This window comes from Schistocerca americana, chromosome 3 (genome assembly GCF_021461395.2).
Source record: "Schistocerca americana isolate TAMUIC-IGC-003095 chromosome 3, iqSchAmer2.1, whole genome shotgun sequence".
NCBI lineage: Eukaryota > Metazoa > Arthropoda > Insecta > Orthoptera > Acrididae > Schistocerca > Schistocerca americana.
Window position 1 is genome coordinate 406,835,558 of NC_060121.1, and position 19,633 is coordinate 406,855,190.

The 19,633-nt window shown below is 41.2% G+C and overlaps 1 protein-coding gene across 2 annotated transcripts in view; it reads left to right on the forward strand.

Annotated features, from left to right (window-relative positions):
* Window positions 1–19,633, forward strand: part of LOC124605221 (ecto-NOX disulfide-thiol exchanger 2) — a 219,903-nt gene that overhangs the window by 156,493 nt on the left and 43,777 nt on the right. For both annotated transcript variants that reach the window (XM_047136769.1, XM_047136770.1), the window contains exons 10-11: window positions 18,522–18,662; window positions 18,751–18,988. In XM_047136769.1, coding sequence (XP_046992725.1) covers window positions 18,522–18,662; window positions 18,751–18,988 — 379 coding nt within the window. The remainder of the gene's footprint in view (window positions 1–18,521; window positions 18,663–18,750; window positions 18,989–19,633) is intronic.

The window sequence follows — 19,633 nt, forward strand, 5'->3', positions numbered from 1 at the left end:
AGTTAAGTTGAAGCATCGTTGTTGTTCTAACCAACACAGGTTTCTCGTCTGAGACTCAGCTGTGGACTGACTGTCTCGGTACCAAAAATTGGGCCCTTATGTATCCTCACAATAATAGGTGCTAAAACTACACATTGTTTGAAGTTAAATTTACAGAAATTACAATTAAAAAACTTAACTCATTAGAATAACTGAATACATTGAAAAATTAGTTCTTTTTAACAGTTTCTTCTACTGCAAGAGTTGGGACAAATTATGTGTTTAAATCATGAAATTGGCAAATATCATTACATGAACAATACTTTTGATAAAACTACAGGGCTATTACAAATGATTGAAGCAATTTCATAAATTCACTGTAGCTCCATTCATTGACATATGGTCACGACACACTACAGATACATAGAAAAACTCATAAAGTTTTGTTCGGCTGAAGCCGCACTTCAGGTTTCTGCCGCCAGAGCGCTCGAGAGCGCAGTGAGACAAAATGGTGACAGGAGCCGAGAAAGCGTATGTCGTGCTTGAAATGCACTCACATCAGTCAGTCATAACAGTGCAACGACACTTCAGGACAAAGTTCAACAAAGATCCACCAACTGCTAACTCCATTCAGCGATGGTATGCACAATTTAAAGCTTCTGGATGCCTCTGTAAGGGGAAATCAATGGGTCGGCCTGCAGTGAGCGAAGAAACGGTTGAACGCGTGTGGGCAAGTTTCACACGTAGCCCGGGGAAGTCGACAAATAAAGCAAGCAGGGAGCTAAACGTACCACAGCTGACAGTTTGGAAAATCTTACGGAAAAGGCTAAAGCAGAAGCCTTACTGTTTACAACTGCTACAAGCCCTGACACCCGATGACAAAGTCAAAGGCTTTGAATTTTCGGCGTGGTTGCAACAGCTCATGGAAGAGGATGCGTTCAGTGCGAAACTTGTTTTCAGTGATGAAGCAACATTTTTTCTTAATGGTGAAGTGAACAGACACAATGTGCGAATCTGGGCGGTAGAGAATCCTTGCATTTGTGCAGCAAATTCGCAATTCACCAAAAGTTAACGTGTTTTGTGCAATCTCACGGTTTAAAGTTTACGGCCCCTTTTTCTTCTGCGAAAAAAACGTTACAGGACACGTGTATCTGGACATGCTGGAAAATTGGCTCATGCGACAACTGGAGACCGACAGCGCCGACTTCATCTTTCAACAGGATGGTGCTCCACCGCACTTCCATCATGATGTTCGGCATTTCTTAAACAGGAGATTGGAAAACCGATGGATCAGTCGTGGTGGAGATCATGATCAGCAATTAATGTCATGGCCTCCACGCTCTCCCGACTTAACCCCATGCGATTTCTTTCTGTGGGGTTATGTGAAAGATTCAGTGTTTAAACCTCCTCTACTAAGAAACGTGCCAGAACCGTGAGCTCGCATCAACGATGCTTTCGAACTCATTGATGGGGACATGCTGTGCCGAGTGTGGGAGGAACTTGATTATCGGCTTGATGTCTGCCGAATCACTAAAGGGGCACATATCGAACATTTGTGAATGCCTAAAAAAACTTTTTGAGTTTTTGTATGTGTGTGCAAAGCATTGTGAAAATATCTCAAATAATAAAGTTATTGTAGAGCTGTGAAATCGCTTCAATCATTTGTAATAACCCTGTATTAATTGCTTGGGAATTAATTAAGGGCTGGCTTTGCTAATATGTTTTCGAATAGAGCCAAATAGATCCTTTAAAAATACAGTTAGTTGTTCCTCCAAATGTTTACAATTGGTACAGAATTTATATTTGTTTATACGTCAACAATAGAATTTAAGTTACGAGACAATTACTGATTTCACCCCATAACAAAAGGTACTTACTAGGAATAGTCGAAATAAATTAGAAAATCAATTCCATACATAAAACTAAGCACAAAATTAGACCTGGTGTTATATTCTTTAAATCTGTGGGCCAACCTTTCTCTTTTATGAAAATGCGGATTATACTCACGAATGTTAATGGTAATTAGTTAAAAGTGAAAAAATGAATTTTAAGGAGACATATGGCAAAACAAGAGGTGAAGTAAACTTATCCCAGATTGCTTCATCACAAGTGTAAGACAGGGATGTAGTCTTTTGCCCAGACTGTTCAGTGTATGCATCAAAGAAGCAGAAGCAGAAATAAAAGAAAGGTTCAAGAGTGGGATCAAAAGTCAAGGTGAAAGGACATTAGTGATAAGATTCACTTATGACATTGCTATCTGCAGTGAAAGTCGAAAAGAATTCAAGGATCTGTTGAATGGAATGAACAAGCTAATGAGAACAGAATATGGTTTGAGAGTAAATCAAAGAAAGATGAAAGTGATGAGAAGTAGCAGAAATGTGAACAGCGATAAACATAACCTATGATGGATGGAGCAAAGACGACATTAAAATCAGACTGGTGCTGGCAAAAATGGCATTCCTGTTCAAGAGAAATAGACTAGTATCAAATGTAGTCATTAATTTGAGAGATAATCATCTGAGAATGTACATTTGGAGCACAGCATTGTATGGTAGTGAAACATTGAATATGGGAAAACCAGAACAAAAGATAATCAAAGCATTTGAGATGCGGTGTTACAGAAGAATATTGAAAATTAGGTGGACTGATAATGTAGGGGATGAATAGGTTCTCTGCAGAATTGGTGAGAAAAGTAATATATGTAAAACTGAAAAGAGGAGGGGACAGTATGATACAATATCTGTTAACACATCAGGGAATAACTTCAGTAGTAGAGGAAGACAGAGATGTGAGTACATCCAGCAAATAATTGAGGCTGTAGGTTGGAAGTGCTGCTCTGAGATTAGAAGGTTGACACAGAAGAGGAAATTTGTAGTGTGCTGCATCAAACCAGCCAGAAGACTGATAACAAAGCCTCAGTCCCAGACCCACGTCCACCCCCTTTTCCTGACCTCCAATTCACTCATTCCTTCCTTCCTCCTCCCCACAGCCACCACACCTTCTATTTTTCTATCTCTTCCTCCCAGTCCACTCAGAGGGATAAGGGGGGGGGGGGGAGAGAGAGAGAGAGAGAGAGAGAGAGAGAGAGAGAGAGAGAGAGAGAGAGAGAGAGATTGAGGGGGGGGGGAGGGGGCGGGGAGTATTTGTGAATACAATATTTCTGTAATGTCTGCTTTTGCTTGAAGACAAATAACTGTTCTAGAGAATAAAATGGTTGTATGTTAGAATTTACACAAAGTTTTTTTGGGTGTGGTAGTAGGTAGGTCTGTGACATGTGTAGCCAGGACATCGACTACCTCTAGGCTAGCATGTAATACTTTTTTTTTCGTATAATGAAGTTCTCTGGCTATTTAGATGATATTATGATTGTATTGTGCTGGTGCTACAGTTTAAATTTGGTTTCATTATTTTAGCGAAGAATATTACTTTCAAATATAAATATATTTGTGATGAGAAAGATACCTGATTTAGGAAACAAGTTACGACATGTCCCCTTGGATTTGCTGTGATAAATAATGCTGACTGATTTTTTCTCCAAGTTAATAACATATTTACATTTTATTGTGTTGTTCCACAACATATTTCTCCTATTAATTCATATTTGATGAGAGCAATGCAGTGTATGTAAGTTTCAATAGATAACACTCTTGTTTCTCTAATCATATTAATGGTAGATTTGCCTTTAGACAATGTACAGGCCAAGGGATCTGTATTCATGTCCCAACTCTTATTGTCCTTGACTGTGACTCCCAAGAACTTTGTCCAATTTTCTTTTTTAACAGTGTCATATCCTGTTTTCCTAGCAAACTCTTATTTATTTCTTGGTGTTGAATTCTGTTGTTGCTGATATTGTTGCACTCATATAAATATTACTTTCACTGAAATACTTACGTACTTCATTAATAAAACTTTTCCCAAACCTCCAGAATGCCATTTGCCTTAGGTTTTCTTACAATGGCTGTATCATGTGCATAATGTACTTCCTTGGAGTTGTGAGATCAGTATTGTATATCATTAATTTAAATCAAGCAGAGGAGAGATCTTCATACAGAACCTCAAGCACTCAGTATTTGACATCAATGGTTTTGGGATTGAATTACTCACTTTTAGTTTTATACAACACAAACTGGACTTTACTAAAATTGGGCGGTTGTGTGATTCAGTTATATAAATGTCAACAACATCACAGGGATATCTGTAGAGAGGGCAGAATAAGACCTTTTTCCTGGAGAGGGGCAGCAGCCCCTGCAGCAGTTGTAGGGGCAACACTCTGGGTGGGTGACTGACTGACTGGCCTTGTAACATTAGCCAGTATGGCATTGCAATGTTGTTACTGTGAACAGCCGAAAGCAAGGTGAAACTACAGTTATTACATTTCCTGAGGACATGCAGTGCTGCTGTAGACTGTATTCACCCAAGTATGGAAGATGACCCTGAATGTAAATGCTGCCCTTTTTTAAGAGACCTCTTGAGAAAAATTTATTTTTTATGTGTTCTGACTAATCAAAATTACAAACTGTTATATTGACATAAAATATCTGCCAAAAGGTTAACATTATACATATTGTAAATTTATACCATTTATTGATTGTTTACATTTTGATAATAATGGGGAAATAAAATCAACAAAAAAAGGTTTACATTAATTTTTGGATTGCTTTCTTTTCTGCCTTTTTTTGCTTACTAAACCTGTAGTTTGTGGTATCACCACTTTTAATTATCATTATCCTAATAGGGCACAAATATCTGGCTGTTCTTTCTGAACAAGTTGCAATTTCTGAGGCTGTTTTAATGGTGGGACGTGAGAACACAACTGTTTCTTTCCAAATAAGTATTGGATTTCACTTCTATACTGACATGAGAATATTAGAATGTCCCTTGCTCTCAAACATATTGCCTGCTCTTTGCTGTAGAACCAGCTGACACACCCCTTTTATTCCCGTGATACACCAAGGCGAGCGTCGACAACATTGCAGAGAGAAACACATAAGTAAGCCACTGCCCCTTCATACTGCAAAAATGAATACTATTGTTTAGTATTCATCCCTTTTTAAAATCGGTAAGATTCCAGCTACAAATGAATTCAGACAAACTGCAGTTTAAACTTCGTACGTGTTTTAGGGGCAACACTCTGGATGGGTGACTGAAAGCCAAAGTACTTGGTGTAGATTCCCATAATTGGCAATAAGATGAGATTTGCTACTCTCTCACTACTCCCCTCACTGCAGTCATGCTAGCTTTCAGGCAAGCTGGTGTCACTGTTCACCTTCCAACCCTTCCATAGTGCTGAGCTTGAGTAACTGTGAAGAACAGACTCAATATTTCTAGTGTGTAGGTTGTATGTAACAACACCAACTAATACATAAACAAAAAAAAATCTCAATTTCAGTTCAGTCCCAATCTCGAACTTTTGCTTGTCCCGTGAACTAGTGATGTCTGTTGGTACTATCTTCATGACGCATCTTGCCGGTGTAATTTATTCTCAGGATAACAATTAAAGTCACTTTAATACGATTTACTTCCTTTGTGAGACATTTCATTCTGGATTAATTTTCCTTTTTGTTTCACCTGAATGTCTAAAGCTGATAACATTCTTACGTGGCATTCTAATGTGTGAACAGTGAACGAATGTCTCATTTGCAGTCACTTAGAAAATGATTACAGTCTCTCAGAACCAAGTAAAACACTAGTCTGGGTTCTGAATCTGCTAATGTTTTTTGAAGAGTAACATTTCCATTTTTCAGTGTTACCTTTACTTAAAAATTGGCATTAATGTTTGTATATGGTCTCCATACATGTACAAGAACGATTATTACAAACCTGTTCAAATATAGCAAAAGTTTGTAAAATGATAGAATTTAATGTTATTTCCTTTTGTTTTCCACAAAATTGTCAAATTTTAATCAGAACAGTAGACTGTTGTAATGGCTAGTTCATAGTTTCTCGCATATCTCATGCACTAGCGCCGCGTGAGTCAGTGTCACGTGATTGTTCGAACAACGTCGATACTGTATCAACCGCTTCAGCGTATTGGGAACTCTCAAGCTGCCCTTCCGAATTCTGCAAGATAAATCTACATGTGATCTCAACAGCCAAAGCTTTTATCTCTAGATGTAAGATGGCCCCTGTAAATGTAAGACTACCTCTATATACTCTACTAAACAACTTAAAAATGTTGATGCCAGTAGCAGTAGTTTAATCTGCGAATATTACGACACTGTATTGTTTGAATGACAAATTTGAGAAAAAACCTTGTTTTATAATGGGGTAAATATGGTAGTTTAATGATGATAATATCCTCTTGGATAAAATATTCCAGAGGTAAAGCAGTCCCTCATTAGGATCTCTGGGCAGGGGGACTTCTAAGAACGATGTTTTTGTTCAGGAAAACAAGCCTGGCATTCTACAGGCTGGAGCATAGAATGATAGTATTATAGTGTGTTTTGTGTGATAATTTAGTGTTCAAAGTTATTCTTTGATTTATCGATACCGTTTGTGAGAAGAATTATGTGGGCTGTAGTTGTTATGCATTCACAGGTGGAGCCACATCACAGTAGGTGGCTGTGAAAGTAACTAATACACATGATGTAATTAGAGAAGGCACGCAGAAAATTGTATATTTTCAATATTAACAGTTTGATTCAGCGAGCCACCTAGTGTCCGAAGCAATAGGACCAATCATGAAATAAGTAATCCAGAACTCTTTTTGAATCTTATTACGTTATATTTTAAAATATGGCTTACAACACACATTCATGGGAACAACACTACTATTTCTCTTTCTTTAAGCCCAGATAACAGCAGACTGACCAAATCTGGGATGAACTTTTTCTTATTAAAAAAAATGGTGTCACCTTCAGTTGTTAGCACCAAGGAGTGCCCCTTTTCCATTTTGAGGCATACATCATGATTAAAATTACCAGTGAGATCATACGAAGATAAAAAATATTATGACCTGTTTACTGTAATGAATAATGACTAATAAAATTCTTCAGTGAGTAAAAAAAAGTTATTTCCTATTTGACTGTTGCCTTATTATACTGCAGTGTATATCGATCCTAGCATTCCCACACATTCCTAGACTGCTACGACCATCTATTAAGACAATGAGTTTTTATTTGTATATTGACTTCCACCACACATTGTTGATTCTGCCACACTGCTGGGTACCTGGACTCTACTATTGCTGGCTACCAGTTCAAAGAGGGTATCTGAGGGTCTGGCAAGGCTTCTGCTAATCTAGCTTTGCTGAGCCTGGGTCTTCTCCTCATGGTGTTATCATCAGTTTTGTACTGTACACGAGTCTTGACAGGTATGCCATTTGGTGACACACTTGAAACTGAGATACGTGTCATAGAGTTTGAATGTTCTCTTGCACCATGCCATCTCCACACCTACTATGGAACCCAGTGAGTGACTGAAAGTTCGTGCCACAAACATTCCGACTTGTGTATATTTTGTGCCCACACGGGTATTGTACAAGATTGCCTGTCTCCACTGTTAACACGCATGTGCTAACTTTGCGAATTTCATTCTGGATCTTGTTGTTGATATTTCCCATGAGGTACGATGACCGAGCAATTGTTTAATTAGTGCCATAGAATTTACCAAGTGAAATCATCCAAGGACAGTTAATCTGTGAGACTAATTCATGTTACTTTGGTGTAACAATTCTTTTTTAAATAAAAGTGTCATTTTCCAATGACATGTAAAACTGTTCTTTATATAGCACCTAGACTGCACCCTCCGCTACATTGTATTCAGTTTTAGTAAAGTAGGTAGGGAAACAGTTAACACGCTGTTGACCCAATAATAAAATCTGGCAACTCAACTTTCAAATTTGGCATGTCATTGAGCCCATCATTCCTTTAGGTGTGCATTCCCACTCCCGCATATGCACGCACTCCACCATCAGCTTTGTTAACATGGTAGGGTTATGACTACCCTATGCACCACTTTCCCTTGCATGTGTTCTGTGTGTTCATCCCTTGTGCAGACTAGCAACTATGGCTTCCACCAATGACCCAACTGAGCCACACAACACATGGTCTCTGTTGCATCGCCCTAAAACATCATCGCTGATCAGACTGTGCACCTTGCAGAGCTGGAACACTGCAACACTGAGCTGCATGCACAACTAGTGGTAACATGACCGCTGGCAGCCCAAATCCCAGTGCCACACTCATTGCTGACACCTGCACCACCTTCTGCATCTTCTGCTAACATCACCACCTCCCCTACTGCCGCCATCCCTCCACTCGGTCTGCGGCACACTTGCCGCACTTCAATCCCCAAAACTCCTGCCTGTGGTTTTTCTCTTCAGTCTTCATCTTAGCTGGCTGTGGCATCACCCAGGATACCACGAAGTTAGCTATAGTGATGCGCCAGCTCAAGCCAACATAATAGGCTGGAGGTCCTCAACTTCATCATATCACCTCCAGCCACCGACCGCTATGACACACACCAGTGTCACATTGTGACACATCTTATGTCATCAGGAATGCAGGGCATCTAGGTTCTACTTGTCCTTGAGCAGGACTAGCAACCTTTGCAAATTCTGTGCCGCCTGATGGAATCACACTTGGTCTCTGATGGTTTCCTACACAACACATGGCTGACTCACCTCCTGGCCTTGGTCCAGACAGCTGTGGTGTTGCACTCTCCTTCACTGATGCTGCCAGCCCCATGGACATGGTGCATGATGCTGGCCACCTTGCCTGCTACTGTCGCAGCTGCACTAACCCCACCCCTACATGGTGCAGTCAGCTTACTGTAATGCCCCCCCCCCACCCCCTCCCCCCACCATAAGCTCAACTCCACCACTCTGCATGCTGCTAATGATGTCACTGGTCACTCCCCTCTGTGGCCACCATCACAGTGCCCAGCAGAAAGGAGTATACAACATGTTCACCCACCTCAGTGCTGACACAGCAATGCTGTAGGCAACCGTAGTCCACCTCAATTCTGAGCGCCACCCTCCACACATCACCAACTGCGGGCATGACAGCTACTGCCACTGCAGCTCTAGCTGGTCTGCTAACATCTGTCGCGACATGGCTGGCCTTTGCTGAAACTACAAGTGTTTGGCCCAGATGTTGTGAACTGCAGGGAACCCTGTTCTTGGCACACAAACACAAACACCTGCTGGGACTGGCACCCCTGACTGCTCCTCTGTCTCCCAGAGCCTGTTTGTCTTTGACGTTCACTCCGCCAACGCATTCCTATTTGACACTGGCTCAAGTTGTCTATCTTTCTGTGTCTATCTTTCTGCAGCATCTCTTATGGGACCCTGACACGGCCTCAGCCCACCTCCTGACAGCAGTGAATAACTCTGCCATCATGAACTATGGCATACATCATTGTGTACAATGAGAATGGCTTGTCTGTAGTGACAACACAGGTACCATAATTCCTGTCTGCAACTACACCAATCGCGAAAGTATGAAATGATATAATGTCTCTGTCATAATAAGACTCAAGTCCAGCAAGAGGTTTGTCATTACCCCTCACTATGGCTGTGTGCGCCGCCGTCTTGGCGGGTGACCTTGAGCGGGACTTAGCCACAGCACGAGGCGCCGCGTGGGATCCGCAGAATTGCTCCGTTTCCAGTGGTGCCATTGCGCTACTGAGATGGCTAACTTCCTGCCGCGCCCAGATAAGCTTATCGCTATGACGTCAGAGGACTGTATATCTCGCTCGTGAGGCAACAGCATGTTCATTCGACTCGAGGCAGCCGCACGCAGCACACAGCCATGCCTTACAGGAGGAGAAGATATACTCGTCGTTCAAGACTGCCAGTCTATAAGACTGTCAGCAGTTTTGATATGACACCAAACCATGGCCAAACTATGGCCACCTGCAACAATAACACCTCTGTACATTAACCGGCACCGGTGTCCCTAACCCCATTATGTGAGTTGACTTCGTCAGGCATAATCGCCTGCTTCCTGGCCTTGCAGGCTGGCACCTGATTGACAGCAATATGGAGAGATCAAATAAGTGCGCCACTTGTTTTGCTGTTTTCTCCAGTGTGAAGCAGGTGGTGTATTCTGGCCCATGACTGATCTGGTGCAATTGCCTGCACTCACACACCCATTGAACGCACCTCGGGAAGTCCACCATTCAATTGTACACTACATCAACACCAACCCCAGACCGCCTGTCTTTTGCTGTCCATGAACTCTAGCACCACACAAACTCAAGCTCACCACATCCAAGATTAATGATCTGCTTTCCACTGCTGTGCTGTATCTTTTGAAGAGCCCATAGGCATCTATCATTAACCTTTCCAAGAAGAAGGATGGCTCCTGGTGCCCATGTGGCAATTGCCAGAAGCTAAACTTCTGCACCATCCCTTACTGGTACCCAGTACCACTCTGGCACAGCTACAACAATGCGTTGGCTGAGGCTACAGTTTTCAGCACAATTAACTGCGCCGAGGCTTTCACTCAGATTCAGGTCCCACATGAGAACAACCAGAAGACCACCATCATCACACCATTTGCTCTCTACGAGAGCGCCTTCATGAGCTTTGGCCTCCATAATGCTGCCCAAATGTGGTAGTGTTTCTGGGATGGCATCTTAAAGGCTTGCCCCTCTGTTTCACCTACTTGGACAATGTACTCATGTTTTCTACATCAACCAAGGGACACCATGAGCCCCTACGCAATATTTTTGAACACCTCCAGAACGCTGGCATCATCATCAACACAGCAAACTGGATTGTTGGTGCTGGCGAGAGAGTATCCCTTGCATCATTATCTCCACCGCTGGTTCATATCCTCTGCTCGACAAGGTATAAACTATTCTCGAATTCCTGCACCCAGATACATCCAAGAAACTAGCGTTCCCACATGTTCCTCGGTTGCTACAGCTGTCTGCTAAGGCAGTGACTTTTTCTTCATAAACCTATGTCTGCCACAAGCTGTCAGTTCTGTCTTGCGACCAGATACCTGTACACTACAGCTACTAGCTTCTGGTTCAGAGAATGTACCTTGGGGTATGGCAAGGCTCCCAGCAGCCTAGCTTTGCTCATGCACCTTGCCATCAGCGATTGAAAGTTTGTGCTACAAACATTATGACCAGCTTGTGTTTTGTGCTCATGTGCATACCATATGAGTTTGCGCGTTTCCAGTGTTAACAAGCATGTAGTTGTTCTTGCCGCCAATATTTCCCATGAGGTATGATTACCATATGCTCCTTTACTTAGTGCCATAGAATTTACCAAGTGACCTCCTCAAAGGACAGGTAATCTGTGAGATTAATTCATATCCCTTGGAGTTACAGTTCAGTTTTAAATAAAAGTGTAATATCCTAACCAAGCGTACAACTGTTCTTTATACAACACCTAGCATGTCACCATCTCCTACATTGCATTCAGTTTTAGTAAATTAGGCATCAAAACAATCCCCATGTTGGTCCCTTAATCAGAGAGTGGGATAGGGAATTTAATAAAAAAATTGAAAAATGAAAGGTTATATATTTTGTGAAATGATTTGTCTAAAAGTAAGAAATAAAATAAATCAGAGAAATGTTTGATGACCTGATTTGCTATATATAATTTCAGGAATCATTCAAATGCACACAAAATGTTTCTCTAATTTATTTTATTTCTTACTTTTAGAAAAATCATTTCACGAAACATTTAACAGTTTTTCATTCTTTTTTTTCTGATGGATAGAACATTATGGCAGGCTGCAACCACTCGCACTATGTCCCCATCAGTGCCTGGCCAAAAAACATATCACGATGCTAAGGCATTTATACGTGACTCATCCTAGTGGTCTACATGTAATAAATTCATAACCTCACACTGAAGGGTTAAAAAGAGAGACTAGTGGTTTGTTGTCTGTGATCAGGAGAAAATTAGACCCCTATAGAAAAACATGAAACTTGTTTAGAGTGTAAACAATGACCAAAGCCTCTTTCTTTGTCTGAGAATAATGCTGTTGTGTTGAATTTACGGATTTAGAAGTGTATGCAGTAGAGTGTTACATCCATCTTTATACTTACAAGCAAGGATGGCACCAAGGCTGAACTGAGATGCATCTGTGGCTCAAACAAGGTACTGACCTGGCTCAAACGTGACCAAACAAGGGACAAACTGCAGCTTAGATTTCAACAACTTGAATTCCTGGTCACAAGCCAGGGACCATGGGAAAGGAACATCTTTATGTAATAATGCATGGAGTGGTTGTGCTGCAATAGCAGAGTCTGATATAAACTTATGGTAGTACGCAATTTTGCATAAAAATCCTGTAGTTCCTTGAGGGATGTGGGTTGTGGCAATGTGGCGTGGCATTACAATCGATGTACTGGCACAATGGTTTTTAGTGTCGTCTCGTTGCCATTGTAGAGTCTTGTACCATGAGAAGCAAGGAGAGGATATTGTTTGGCCGGTATTCTCTTTCTATAAAACAACTGCACGCCTGTGTTAACAGGGTTCTTTATTACTGTAAACAGAGTGCTATGTATCTGAAGCAAGTCCATGTTAGCCTCACTGCTGGTGAAGTACGCATCCTGCTAGACACACAACTTTGGTCGCTATGTGCTGCTTGAGACAGACTGTGATTGCGACTGCGACCATCTGTGACTGATGACTCGACTCTGTCTGCTACTGACTCGGCTGAGTGACTTCCTGCAACTGTGAATGACTGGGCCCTCGGGGTCTTCAGTGGTGCTGTAAATACTGGCGGTCAAGAAGGCATTGGCGGCATGTTGCTTGCGAGTCTGTCTTTGGCCTCTCTCCTGATAGGTGTGCTTGGTCCAGTGCCTATTATCAATCTGCTTTTAACCTCTTTGTCATCCAGTGTGCTGGCGACAGCTTATGCCAACATATTACTCCCCTCCGAAATGCCGCACCAATGCTTTGTAGTGAGGCTGCGAATGACAAATGACAACAGGGAGGGAGGCAGGATGCTGGACATTAAGATGAGACAGGAGCCATAGCTGTGGAGGATGGCATACTCCCGACCATACCCCCTCATCTGGCTTGCGAGGCAACAGAAACATCCAACAGAAAACTGCTGCCAGGGCACACATCCAGGCCTGAGGGCATTTCGTGGGGTGGTGACAGCGACGGCAATGGTGACGGCAATGGCGGGGGCAAGTAGAACAGTGGGGGCAAGGATGCATTGTCCATGTGCTCCTCCTGGGGTGCCCTGGTGGCAACAGCAGGCAGCTGTGAAGGCTCTTTAAGAAAATAGCCAAAAACAAATTGTACTATTGGTGTTTTTGGTAGATAAAATTTTAAAGCTCATTTACTAGTAGTTCATATGCAATCTTGTGTCAGTGTGTAATTACCCAAAAAACATACACTAGTCCATGGAGGAAAATGTACAATCCAGAACTTGCTAAATAGTTGTAAATGCACAGACACACAGTCTCACAGGTAATCTACTTAAGTCCATGCAGAAAACGAATGGTTCCTATCAAAGTGGAACTAACCCATTGAATTATCCTAAGCTCAAAGAGAATGCAAGCCAGTAGCACTGTAAGAAGCGTGAACTATAACATGTTTTCAGATAATAAGTTTCTAAGTGAGATGCCTGTATACCAATTTCTCTTTCATGGGGTGGCACCATGTCGTCTGAGGCTGTGGAGTGTGTTGTGTGGTTTGTCTCTTAGGTGGTTTGTCTCTTAGGCAAGCAGCATCTCTGGAGACTTGGTCAGTATGTTGTCTTCTGAAGTTGAGTAGATTAGAACTACAAAATTCTTAACCAGAATGCTTTATATAATCTCAGTCAAATCATCCCTTACTGTTCTCATCGCCCTTTTCACCTTTCTGTTGTTATAATTTAATAACTAAAGAATTTCTTTATGCTAACATTGGTTATATACAGTACAGTATTTTGAGCCCCCCCCCCCCCCCCCCCTCCCCCCCATGGACCTTGCCGTTGGTGGGGAGGCTTGCGTGCCTCAGCAATACAGATGGCCGTACCGTAGGTACAATCACAGCGGAGGGGTATCTGTTGAGAGGCCAGACAAACGTGTGGTTCCTGAAGAGGGGCAGCAGCCTTTTCAGTAGTTGCAAGGGCAACAGTCTGGATGATTGACTGATCTGGCCTTGTAACAATAACCAAAACGGCCTTGCTGTGCTGGTACTGCGAACGGCTGAAAGCAAGGGGAAACTACGGCCGTAATTTTTCCCGAGGGCATGCAGCTTCACTGTATAATTAAATGATGATGGCGTCCTCTTGGGTAAAATATTCCGGAGGTAAAATAGTCCCCCATTCGGATCTCCGGGCGGGGACTACTCAAGAGGATGTCGTTATCAGGAGAAAGAAAACTGGCGTTCTACGGATCGGAGCGTGGAATGTCAGATCCCTTAATCGGGCAGGTAGGTTAGAAAATTTAAAAAGGGAAATGGATAGTTTAAAGTTAGATATAGTGGGAATTAGTGAAGTTCGGTGGCAGGAGGAACAAGACTTTTGGTCAGGTGACTACAGGGTTATAAACACAAAATCAAATAGGGGTAATGCAGGAGTAGGTTTAATAATGAATAGGAATACGGGTAAGCTACTACAAACAGCATAGTGAACACATTATTGTGGCCAAGATAGATACGAAGCCCACACCTACTACAGTAGTACAAGTTTATATGCCAACTAGCTCTGCAGATGACGAAGAAATTGAAGAAATGTATGATGAAATAAAAGAAATTATTCAGATAGTGAAGGGAGATGAAAATTTAATAGTCATGGGTGACTGGAATTCGAGTGTAGGAAAAGGGAGAGAAGGAAACCTAGTAGGTGAATATGGATTGGGGGAGAGAAATGGTAGAATTTTGCACAGGGCACAACTTAATCATAGCTAACACTTGGTTTAAGAATCATGATAGAAGGTTGTATACATGGAAGAACCCTGGAGGCACTAAAAGGTACCAGATAGATTATATAATGGTAAGACAGAGATTTAGGAACCAGGTTTTAAATTGTAGGACATTTCCAGGGGCAGATGTGGACTCTGACCACAATCTATTGGTTATGAACTGTAGATTAAAACTGAAGAAACTGCAAAAAGGTGGGAATTTAAGGAGATGGGACCTGGATAAACTGAAAGAACCAGAGGTTATACAGAGTTTCAGGGAGAGCATAAGGGAACAATTGTCACAAATGGGGGAAAGAAATACAGTAGAAGAAGAATGGGTAGCTTTGAGGGATGAAGTATTGAAGGCAGCAGAGGATCAAGTAGGTAAAAAGACGAAGGCTAGTAGAAATCGTTGGGTAACAGAGGAAATATTGAATTTAATTGATGAAAGGAGAAAATATAAAAATGCAGTAAATGAAGCAGGCAAAAAGGAATACAAACGTCTCAAAAATGAGATCGACAGGAAGTGCAAAATGGCTAAGCAGGGATGGCTAGAGGACAAATGTAAGGATGTAGAGGCGTATCTCACTAGGGGTAAGATAGATACTGCCTACAGGAAAATAAAAGAGACCTTTAGAGATAAGAGAACCACTTGTATGAACATCAAGAGCTCAGATGGAAACCCAGTTCTCAGCAAAGAAGGGAAAGCAGAAAGGTGGAAGGAGTTAATAGAGGGTCTATACAAGGGCGATGCACTTGAGGACAATATTATGGAAATGGAAGAAAATGTAGATGAAGATGAAATGGGAGATACGATACTGCGTGAAGAGTTTGACAGAGCACTGAAAGGCCTGAGTCGAAACAAGGCCCCCAGAGTAGACAACATTCCATTAGAACTACTGATGGTCTTGGGAGAGCCAGTCCTGACAAAACTCTACCATCTGGTGAGCAAGATGTATGAAACAGGCGAAATACCCTCAGACTTCAAGAAGAATATAACAATTCCAATCCCAAAGAAAGCAGGTGTTGACAGATGTGAAAATTACCGAACAATCAGTTTAATAAGTCACAGCTGCAAAATACTAACACGAATTCCTTACAGACGAATGGAAAAACTAGTAGAAGCCGACCTCGGGGAAGATCAGTTTGGATTCCGTAGAAATACTGGAACTTACGACTTATCTTAGAAGAAAGATTAAGGAAAGGCAAACTTATGTTTCTAGCATTTGTAGACTTAGAGTAAGCTTTTGACAATGTTGACTGGAATACTCTCTTTCAAATTCTAAAGGTGGCAGGGGTAAAATACAGGGAGCGAAAGGCTATTTACTATTTGTACAGAAACCAGATGGCAGTTATAAGAGTCGAGGGACATGAAAGGGAAGCAGTGGTTGGGAAGGGAGTAAGACAGGGTTGTAGCCTCTCCCCGATGTTATTCAATCTGTATATTGAGCAGGCAGTAAAGGAAACAAAAGAAAAATTCGGAGTAGGTATTAAAATCCATGGAGAAGAAATAAAAACTTTGAGGTTCGCCGATGACATTGTAATTCTGTCAGAGACAGCAAAGGACTTGGAAGAGCAGTTGAACGGAATGGATGGTGTCTTGAAGGGAGGGTATAAGATGAACATCAACAAAAACAAAACGGGGATAATGGAATGTATTCGAATTAAATCGGGTGATGTTGAGGGAATTAGATTAGGAAATGAGACACTTAAAGTAGTAAAGGAGTTTTGCTATTTGGGGAGCAAAATAACTCATGATGGTCGAAGTAGAGAGGATATAAAATGTAGACTGGCAATGGCAAGGAAAGCGTTTCTGAGGAAGAGAAATTTGTTAACATCGAGTATAGATTTAAGTGTCAGGAAGTCATTTCTGAAAGTATTTGTATGGAGTGTAGCATGTATGGAAGTGAAACATGGAAAGTAAATAGTTTGGAAAAGAAGAGAACAGAAGCTTTCGAAATGTGGTGCTACAGAAGAATGCTGAAGATTAGATGGGTAGATCACATAACTAATGAGGAAGTATTGAATAGGATTGGGGAGAAGAGAAGTTTGTGGCACAACTTGACCAGAAGAAGGGATCGGTTGGTAGGACATGTTCTGAGGCATCAAGGGATCACCAATTTAGTATTGGAGGGCAGCGTGGAGGGTAAAAATCGTAGAGGGAGACCAAGAGATGAATACCCCAAGCAGATTCAGAAGGATGTAGGTTGCAGTAGGTACTGGGAGATGAAGAAGCTTGCACAGGATAGAGTAGCATGGAGAGCTGCATCAAACCAGTCTCAAACCAGTCTCAGGACTGAAGACCACAACAACAACAACATGTGATAATGGTCAGCTATTCGTAATTTGATGGTGTCACATTCTACTTAATGTCTACACACATTGCCAATTGTCAAGGCATGCTCCCTTCCTAGACAGTTTTTCATTTCAGCAGTAGAAATTCATTGATCTTAACATATTTAGGAAACACATTTTTTTCTCTTATTTTTGGGTTAATATCCCCCATGACAAAAATTTTGTAATGCCTATATTTGGCATTTATTACAATTATGTGTGCTACTAGTATTATTTAGCCAGAAAAAAGCATTTCTAGAAGTGCTTGCCAGCAGAAACTATTCTTGGATTGAAAAACCTGTATGACTACTCTTGGTAGGCAAGCTGCTCAGCACACAGGCCTTCTCTCTACGTGGCATCGGTTAGACCCTCCATGACTCATTCTTCTAGTCTGCTTCACTCTGTGACACATTCCTACAATCTGCTTGATTTTCATGCATTTGGTGAAATATTGTGGAGCCTTTGTCATTAATGCACCACCCCTCCACCAAAATTCTCCTCTCATGTGATATCAGTGTACCGCCATACACCATAATTTTCATCATCATCATCCCCCCACCCCACCCCCCTTGAACTGTATTGCATCTTTTCTGTGTTTACTGACATCTGTGTCAAATTATTAAGCTGTGCCGATACAGTAATGATCAGCATCAGTTTCACCAGTTTGAATATTAGTGTGGAAAAACAGGTTTGTTACTATCTGATGAGATGAAAATAGAAGTGGGTCAGTGGATGTCAAACGTCAGATCCAAAAGTCCAAGGTTTAGGCCTCAGCCGGTCATAGGACCTTTTTTTCTGTCACTTATCGATTTTTCAACTCAGCCAGTGATGTGTGTATGTGAAAAATGCCAAGTTGCGTTGTAGTTAAGGCTCCATATTAAACTATACGTCTATGGCTAAATCATAGACATCTCTGCACTGCATATACTGTAGAGTGAAGAGAGTGAACACTGTTGCTGGTAGTTTGTCAATTGGTTGGAGACTCTGGACTCAGGAGTCCCATCAGTGGCTTCTGGCGGGATTACGAAACACATCAGCATACCTTTCTTTCATTTACATACTCATCAATAACAATATTTTTTTAATATGCCTTCATAACAGTCTTTTTCTAATGCAAGTGGCACCCAAAAAATTTTGTTACAAAGGCAAAGGAAACTGGTAACTCTGCCAAGAACAACACTGTATAATTATGCTGTAGTTGCTTTAAACCACACAACATTGTGTGGAATAAGATAACCCATGAATCTGGCTGCAGAAACATTTTTGTCTAGCTCTGTGTGTGAAGTTTTTGTGGAGATTAGGTAACTTCTTCACATATGGGTGACAGCATATTTAATTTATTGATATTTATAACTTTGTCTGCTGCATATTTGCTCTCCAGTTTGGGCATGTGTTCACAGGAAGAAAATGACAGTCTCAGATGTCAGCTGGAAGCATACAAAAATGAAGTGGATCTGGTTAGGTCTGATCTCAGGACAGAGTTGGAGCAGAAGGACAAACAGCTGAAAGTGTTGCAACAAACCTTGCAGGGAATGCAACAGGTAAAAATAAGTTATTTAAAAATTATTCTTGTGTGCATACGTTTTTACTTTCAGTTTCATTTACATTTCAAATTTCACTGGTTTCCAGCAATTAATAGAATCAAGGCGCCGACAGAATGAAGATGAGGTTAAAGTCAGAGAACTCCAGGCTCGTTTAAAGTCCTCAAATGAAGTACAAGCAAAACTTGAGGCAGCAGCAGCTGAGCAGCAAAGCAATGCAGATACAGCTGTCTCAGAAGGTGGTGACAATTCTGTGGTTGAAGACGTGAAAGTAGATACAACACAGCTAGCTCCACGCATCACAGACCGAGAAGCCAAGTTAATAGGTTGGTTGATCTTCTTCCTTGTTTTAGTCAATTTACTTCAGTGACTTAATTATATGATACTTCACTCTTATTTTTAAAGGTCGTGATCAAGTGGTACTTCAGCCATTTTGATTAAATTGTCTGCTTTATTAAATCCTTCAGTCGAATGCCACAATGACAACCAAGTGATAACCAATTCCATTCTTAGTGTAATGAAGTTACAAACCTTAACTAGTTGACGTGTTTACAGACTGACACTTTCTTTAATGCCCTTAGTGCAAGAAAACCATCTGTTGTTTCTTATTCGACAATGAGTCTTAAGAAAACAATATACTTTCTGAAAGTGCTACGAGCACCATATGCAGACTGTTTGTATATTACTTTCTCTATTTTGCATAGTCAGCAAGTCTCTTTTGAATAGTAACAAAGCCAAGTAACCCCAATTAACCCATTTAGTACATTTGTAATAACATTAGTTCCCACTTTCCAGGCAACTATTGATGTCCCTGTGTCAACATACTTATTCTACTTTCACCTACCTTCTCCTAAAAAACTATAGAAACTGACCCCAAACATTTTTAACTCCTTGAAATGAGTATTTTAAGGTTAGGTAAAATCTCACAACAAGAAGCGATAGAGCAATTACATGAAAAGAAGCAGAAATTA